Here is an 8,623-nt window from a genome sequence, read left to right as displayed (position 1 = left end):
GCATCCACAAGGGTGGAAGAAAAGGGGAAAAAAGAGTGAGAATAATCTATGGGGGTTCCCGGTGCTTGAAAAATACACTCACAGATACAATGTTATACAGCCACAATGGCTGTTGCAAATTCCTTGTGCATTTTCTCTGATGAATCTGAAATTTGCATTCTTACCTGCACGTCCGCTAGCGGTAATGTCCTTGGCTATTGTCGCAAGTCATTTCACACCTTCACTCCAAATTTCCACAACTAACGTGATTGCAGGAAAACAAATATGAATATCAATAAATAAAGTCCATGAGTAACTCTAAACAAAGAGATGAGCAGCATTTCATGAAAACAAACTTGCTGATGGACAGTTTCGCAGAATACGTCAACACCAAACTATAGCTTTGCTCATTGCTCCGACATCATATATCAGGCAAAAGTACAGCTGCAGGCAGCAGAAGTGCTGGGTTTACACCGAAAGCCTCGATAAAGTGTTGCTTCAGTAGCTAAACGGTTTAACCATCACACCAGCTTGTTAAACACACATGGTAACCACGCGCTTTAGTAGGCCTACATGCCTAGGCCTACATAGGGGGTGGCTGAAGGCCCTCCGTGCATTGAACTCCCAAGCAATTGCAGGTAGTTGGCACGCTTAGTAACGACGATGAGTCTTCTGGGCCGGCCAGTGTGTTGCACATGCCAGTCTCCATTCTCTTGGGGGTGAGGCTACTCGACTTGAGGAACAGTATTTATAAGATTCACACAGGAAAACCAGGATCCACGAATGGGAGTTGTCCTCAATGGGAAGGGTGGTCACTGCACAGCATGCAAGGCGTGCATTCAAAACACGGAATGATGACCTACGTGCACAACCAACCACACGTTAAAAGCGACCTCGTAATCTGTAATTGTCGTCGGTGTCAAAAGGTTTACATTTCCGGGGTTTTTTGTTTTGTTCCTGTTCTTCCTTCTGCAACTGTGTGCGACTGAGGAAGGCTGTGTGCTTATTGTTGCCTCCTTGTGGAGATAAAATTGACTTCACAAAATCTTAAACTGAACTGCTTAATGACTGTGGCAATAATGGTCTTCGAATCAGCGGCGTACTCTTGTGAAAGAGACAGTATGATTATTGCTTGCATCTTTAAAGACTGTAAAAGTGTTGGTGCTCGCAGAGGCACTACTTTGTATAAACAACTCCAATGCAGATCGCTCCAAACTACGAGTCCTCAATCTTGGTTCTCCCTTATGGAAGCATTGCTTCTACTGACAGCGATCTCTGCTGCTGCTGCTGCTGCTGCTGCTGCTGCTGTGACACTGGGTGTGGGTCTGCTGGTTTGTGTTGAGTCCCCGCACCGTGATGATTTGGTGAAGGTTGCGAGTTTTGAACACCGTGAGCACTGTAAGACCTAGTTGCTGCACCAGCTCCACCTTCACCGAGCACCGCGCCTTTCTGTTTCTGCTTGTTGCGTGATTGCACGAGGCTGAAGACCACGGCGGCAAGAGAGTTCTGTCCCACGAATCTCCGGGGATACGTGACAAGCGGAGTGGGACGCACGCGCCCCAGGAGGAAGTATGTTCTGAGCTTGCCCTCCTGTTCGCTGATTCCCTTGACGTAGATCTCATCACGGTACTCGAAAGCGAAGCCTCGTGCGCGCAAGATCTGGTACGTCTCCTCGGGCACTTGTATGCTGTTGCTGAGTCCAGTGCTGTCCATGCGACTCGCCAGATTCACCGTCTTGCCCCAGATATCATATTGCGGCTTGCGGGCACCAATGACACCTGCCACTGCCGGGCCGTGGCAGATACCTGATGCGCACAAAGGATAGATTTTTATATTAAATGTTGTGAAAAGCTAGTGAACGTTCATCATGCAAATACTTTTTGTTATTGTTGTTTTTGGATGCGAACAGAGATTTTCATCCGCCAATCAATTAGACTACAGGCCTTCTGTTGATATCAAAATGGAGTACACATTGAGCTTGAGGTGTGATTGATGATGGATGTATCATTATCTCAGGTGATGATAAAGGTTAATTTCGTGCACAATATTGTAGAGTCTTTTTCTTAATCCATAGGTTTTGGGCATCAGAGATGAAAACATTTATGCGTTCATGTTTACCGACAAGCAACACTCTCGAACCATCAAAACTCACCGACTCTGAGCTCAAAGTTGTTGAATGAGTGCAAGTTGATTTCTTTCAGTGTCTCCCGCATGGCGAGTGCAAAGTCAGCAAGGGTGCAGAGATGAGCCCACTCGTCCTCAGCATCCTGTCATGGAGAAATCATGAAAGTCATGTGCTGTTGCTGATTGGCCAGAAGTCATAAAGGTCATAAAAGCCTCAGTGTCATCTTCAAGCTCCAATAACAACCCTTTAATCAAAAAGTCTCATGAATGTCTCAAGCCACTTCAACATGCACCTATCACCTCTAAATATGCATTTTCCACTGTGAGACCTTATATAGACAGGTGTGTGCCATTCCAAATCATGTCCAATCAATTGAATTTACCACAGGTGGACTCAAATCAAGGTGTAGAAACATCTCAAAGATGATCAAGAGAAATGGGAGGCACCTGAGCTAAATTTCAAGTGTCATAGCAAAGGGTCTGAATACTTATGTAAATGTGATATTTCCATTTTTTCTTTTTAATAAATTTGCAAAACTTTCTAAAATCCTGTTTTCTCTTTGTCATTATGGGGTATTGAGTGTAGATTGATGAGGGAAAAAAATGCATTTAAACAATTTCAGCATAAGGCTGCAACATAACAAAATGTGAAAAAAGTGAAGGGGTCTGAATACTTTCTGAATGCACTGTATGCCGATAATGATGTTATTAATTTAAACAGCACATATGCAGATGAGTAATGAAATTAATCATTCTGATTTTATTTTCAATAATCATAATGACTGATGAAAAACCGATGAAGAAAATTTAAACAACTTAACAATATGCATTACGATGATGAGATCGGAATGAAAATAATGCAAAATTTTCAAAATGTTTCATTCCACTCAACTTAAACGGAATTTCAAACCAAAGCAAATAAAATGAGCTTTGCTGTGAAGAGGAAGGGGTTTTTTTTATACCACCGTATGTAAGCAGTAAGGTTGACCTATGAAGAAGGGTGGAACGATGTCCTCGAGCATACTCACCTCTAAGCTGTCTAGCCTGGATTTGAATATTGACTCAGCTATAAACTGCCATCCCAGTGTTTCACAGGCAGGGTGATTTATCAATGCCAATGTGTGTCGTCATTCCTCGAATGGACGCTAAACCGGGAGTCCAGTTTGCCGGCGTTATTTGGTGGACGTTAAAGATCCCATGGTGTCCTTCGCGAAGAGTAGGCAAACTTTTGCCGGCACCCTGGCCAAATTACAAATTCCTGCCCTAACCTTAGTCGAACCTCAAGCCTGGCCAGCCAGTGAGTGAAAGACTTGAACCAAACGTCCTCCCACAACCCCACGAGAACGTGGGAACAATTGTGGCCGTTAAGAAGAATTTTAGTACGTTATACGTTAAGTACGTTATACGTTAATATACGTTAAGAAGAATTCCCCCAAAATTACGGACAGAATTCCCCCAGAATTACGGGCAGGAAAATTCCCCCAAAATTACGGGCAGGAAAATTCCCCCAAAATTACGGGCAGGAGAATTTCCCCAGAATTATGGACAGGAGAATTCCCCCAGAATTATGGATGGGTTAATTCCCCCAGAATTACGGATGGGTTAATTCCCCTAGTTTTGCTGTATTTCAGTATTCCCATGTTGAACCAGGCTATGCCATACATATTTAACAATAATAATGTTATAATGAGTTCCCTTATGAGGGACTTCAATGCTGGAGAAGGCCATTAGGCCCATCCAGCCTGCATAACGGTTGCCAACCTATGGTTGTTTGTCTATTTAAAAAAAAAAAAAAAAAAACCTTTAGAGGCCATTTTTTTTTTCGGGCACCGTGGTTGTTGTTGTTTTTGTTGGTCCCCTTTTTGAAGAAATGTTTTACGGCCGGATGCCCTTCCTGCCGCCAACCCTTTTTGTCGCCTTTTACGCTAAACAGGGAATTACCAGTGAACTGGTACTCAATTTGCCGACCTCGGAAGGATGACAGGCTGAGTCAACCCCCCTGGCATTAATTCAGCGATCGACCGGGATTCGAACCCAGGATCCTAGGATCCTAAGCTGGCACCCTAGCCGCTAGCCCAACACCAGGCTAAGTTTGTCTCTGATCCCGTTTAAAGGCTGATTGTCAAGCAAGAAGGAGCACGTACCATTTTCCGAGTCTTTGGTATTACTCGACCGGGTTTGAACCACCAACCACCAAACTCCTCGACTCAGAGCAGACGCTCCAGCCATTACACCATCTAGTGTCTCTTTACATCGACAGAATTGCATTGCTCCTCCCACTCTGAACCCCAGGGACTATGATTTCATTTTTTTCTTTATTGTTATTTTATGATTTCAACAGTTTACGTTTTGTATCCCACTGATAGGCCGGATCTGCATCCGGACCTGAACCAAAATCTAATCGGCCTGTTCTTGTCACCTACTCAACTCAGCGACATCATCGCAGGCAACTTGTGTTCTGCAGTGTTCAAGTCTTTAATTCAATTGAAATAAAATAAGGATTTCAAAGGTTGTAGAAAAAAAATTTCAGCAATTTACCGCCATTGGTGCAGTGTCTTTTACACCACCTTATTGAACATATCACAGTTATCTGTGCCTGCTGTTTGTGTCATTTATGACGTCCTTACAAATAGTAAGTTTCCTGCAAGGAATTATGTTTAATTTTTTTTGACTGTCAGACAGGCAGACTAAAATATTATCTCCGTCCTCAACGTATCCACAATTGGGCCAAATTCAGACGGGCAGGAGATTGCCTGCTGTGCCTGATGTTTGTGTCATTTATGACGTCCTTACAAATAGTAAGTTTCCTGCAAGGAATTATATTTAATTTTTTTGGACTGTCAGACAGGCAGACAGAGTAAAATATTATTTCCCTCCTCTGCATATCCACAACTGGGCCAAACTCAGACCCAAAGTAGTGTTAAACTACACGCTCGTTTTCCGATTTGTGTTCCGATTCCTTTTCAAAATATAACATCCAATTGAAATCAAGTTTTTCCTCGATCATGAACTGACATTTATGGACAGACAGACAAGTGAACCTATTGCTTAATCCCTCTTTTCACCTTGCATGCGTGGGGTAATTAAAGTATAATTGCAGCATGCTCATTAGTCCATCTTCCATCTTATCTCTCTTTTTTGTGTCATAGAACGAGCTCTGAATTTTTCAGGTTACAAGGATTTATTTAAAATATTTCAGGCACTTTCAAATAGTTTTTCCTTTGTTTGATCACTTGAAGTGCCAAACAAAAGAAAAAAAAACTTCTCCTTTGTTCATTATTCATGTACAGTACTTTTGTTTTTAAGAACTCCAGTCATAACTTATGTATGTGTTTGTTTTTAAAATACAATTATGGTACAAATGATAAGCATGGCAATAGTTTTTTTTATGGTAATCTTGCTTAAGAATGCATGAGACATTTCTCAAAGGAAATTTCTTCTGTGGTGCTTTGTTCTGTTGGTGGTATTACAATGTGTAGCAGACTCGTTAAAGGTGTACACCTGCTGTACTGTACTGAATACTACAAGTTTTCAGGACTACAACAAGTCTACAACAACAAGTTATGTTTACTGTCTTCATCCTATATTAGTCTCATGAGGTTTAGGAGGCTAAAACTGTGCAGTTGTTGGTAGATCATACCATGGATTCCATAGTTGTTCCTCTTAATGTTTTTTTTTTAGCTGAGAATTGCTCCTTGGTCCTTATTGAATTAATGTCAAATCGTAGGCCTATGTGGTGCGGTGACAGCAGGATGGAGTGCCATTTCTTCGTATAGTGTACATGTGGCAATATAAGAATGTGTGGCCTGTGGTCAGTAAACTTAAGTATTTATAATACCTGTAGTAAAAATAATATATGTAATGATCCACTGCTCCATATTGCTCAGGAGAGGGGTGAACCTGGCATCAAGGTAACCAAACTCGGTGTATATGCTTCATAAACATAACCTGGGTTAATTTGATTTTCGAAAGTGATCGAGGCAGCAGGATAAAATAAAGTGTTGTGTCAGAAGAACGTATTACACACTTGGAACAAGATTGCCCGTAGGGCAGGTACTCTGCTCGGGTGTTTATAATCTTCTTACTATAATTCACCAAATGCCTGTCATGTCTGTCCGTTCCCAGGTACCGCAAAAACGGCTGAACCGATCGCAACGAAATTTTGGGTGGGAAATCCTTGGACCCCCTGGAGTAATATAGGCTATATTATTTTTCCAAGTTTTTCCCCAATTTTCCAGTTTTTCCAAACACGATGGAATAATATTTACCGATATGAACAGTGATGTGACTTTTATTGAAATTCTACAAATACTGTTTAGATTTTGATGATTTGCATGTGATATGATTTAACAGATGTTTATATAAATCGTTTAAAATAAACAAGCCTTCAATTTCTGATATTTTGCCTTTTCATTTGGGCCTCACAAATGAAGCCCCGCCCATAGGGCGGGTACCATTGCTAGTAAAGATAATAACATAACCACCCCTGGCGGCTCTCGTAGGGAGCAGGGTGTTTCCAGTAATAAATAAAAACCAATGGTCAACTTATGCTGTGAGCAGCGTTGGATAGATTTATAGTCCAATGTTGGACATCAGTCCACGCTGCTCTTCAAAACAGAAGACGTTTTGATGCTTCTGAACATAATGAATGATGTGTGTACTTGTCTTTCTGTTAATTTTTTTGTCTTCAACCGGAAGGTTGTCTCACGTGCATGCAATCGACTCCTTGCCTTCTTGTCTGGAGAAAGGCCCGATGCTGCCATGTAAGTGCTTCCGATGGTTTTTATCTTCTCAATGTCTTGAAAACGATCTTCACTCAACAGCTGGGATCAGGGCAGAAAACAAAGTCCTCCAGTCAGCACTTATGATCACAGGAATACATACTTCACTGTGTGTCTGTGTCACTTTGCTGCACCATGTTTGACACACTTTCACTGGTGAATCACGCATATTCCTCATCATTGTGCGTCTGCTCGGATACAATTGGTTCCATTGTCAAACTCGCTTCTTATCGAAGTTCAATAAACCACCTCATGCAAAGCAACAAATACGATAATCATTATACTTATACGATAATCATTTGCAAATTCAAATCTGGCCTCCTAAGCCAGTCGCCGACTAGGCATCCTCAGTCGTGCGGTCCTTCCTTGGCACACCTGAGCTCCTCACCACATACAAGGCTTTCATCCGCAGCTCAATGGAATACTGTTCTCCCCTCTGGGCTGGTGCTCCTGCCTCACACCTAGCTCGGCTTCACACTGTTGAAACCAAAGCTTTCAAAATCATTGGAATCTCCCCTGATGAAGCTAACTCCGAGGGCCTCTCACTTACTCACCGCAGGCAGGTTGGTGGTCTGTCCCTTATTATATAGCTACCCTTATTATATACTTTGTGTGTCTGTTTTGATTTTTTTGTGTGATAAATGTTAGCTCTTTCACGAGCCTCGATCCTGTATACAAAAAAATAAATAAAAAAACTTATCGTGAGATATTAGAATTCCATTGAAAACAAAGTTTTCCACATTTATCTGTATCCATGAATTTATCATGTTTTTTTTTTGTATACAAGATCGAGGCTCATGTAAAAGCTAAAATTAATGACAAAAAAACAAACGGACACATAAGACAAAATAAAGGGAGCAGGAGACAAGATGGGGAGAGAGGAGAAAGCACACAAGTACAACATTTGAGAGCAGGGACATCGGGAGATCTGTGGGAAGGAGGGGGCTTGGGGGGAGGAGGCGTGGGAAGGGAGGGGAGGGGTGGGAGAGGTAAAAAAAAAAACACTGACACAGCTAGGACTTCCAGGAAAGAAGTCGGTATTTCAGAAAAGTGGATCTGGGGTGAATTAACGGGAGTAGAAAAGATCAAGGTTTTGGATGGGGGAAAATAAGAGATGGTGGTGAACAGCTGTTTTAAAGACCTGGAGGGAGGAGTGGGATTGAAGAGAGTGAGGGAGTTTGTTCCAGAGGTGGGAGAAAAGAGGAATGAAAGAGTGAAGGTGAGCAGAGAGTCTTGATTTTGGCAGTTTAACCATAAGAGGGTTGCTGGCAGATCTTGTGCGACCTGTTGGAGTACTTGGGGGACAGAGCACAGATAGAGCAGGGGGAGCTAGGCCGGAGAGGAGTCGGTAGAAGACAGAAAGACCACCAACCTGCCTGCAGTGAGTGAGTCAAAGGCCCTCGGAGTTAGCTTCATCGCGGAAGATTCCAATGATTCTGAAAGCTTTGGTTTCAACAGCGTGAAGCCGAGCTAGGTGTGAGGCAGGAGCACCAGCCCAGAGGGGAGAACAGTATTCCATTTCCTTTTTTTTTTTTTTTCATATAATTTTATTTATTTATCATGAATTTTTATATTTATCTGTATCCTCATGTGATCTATTCTTCTCCTTGTTATGGAGATATTTAAAGATTCTCTGCACATCAACATCATTCTGGATCTTTTTACGTAATTTGGTTATTATCAAGTGACAAATGAGAAAAAGACCAGATTTATTTAGTCTTTAAATGTTTATACTACTC

General features: G+C 42.0%; 1 protein-coding gene across 1 annotated transcript in view; it reads right to left on the bottom strand.

Annotated features, from left to right (window-relative positions):
* Positions 1 to 1,221: 1,221 nt before the first annotated feature.
* Positions 1,222 to 8,623, bottom strand: part of ADCY8 (adenylate cyclase 8) — a 251,177-nt gene continuing 243,775 nt past the window's right edge. Inside the window, exons 17-19 of the mRNA XM_078767033.1 lie at positions 6,834 to 6,926; positions 2,132 to 2,246; positions 1,222 to 1,784 (exon numbers count right to left, since the gene is read on the bottom strand). Of these exons, the coding sequence (XP_078623159.1) occupies positions 1,222 to 1,784; positions 2,132 to 2,246; positions 6,834 to 6,926 (771 nt within the window). The remainder of the gene's footprint in view (positions 1,785 to 2,131; positions 2,247 to 6,833; positions 6,927 to 8,623) is intronic.

The sequence above is a fragment of the Myxine glutinosa genome, chromosome 13 (assembly GCF_964187855.1).
Source record: "Myxine glutinosa chromosome 13, kmMyxGlut1.1, whole genome shotgun sequence".
NCBI classification, from domain to species: Eukaryota; Metazoa; Chordata; class Myxini; order Myxiniformes; family Myxinidae; genus Myxine; species Myxine glutinosa.
This window is presented reverse-complemented; position numbering and strand designations above follow the sequence as displayed.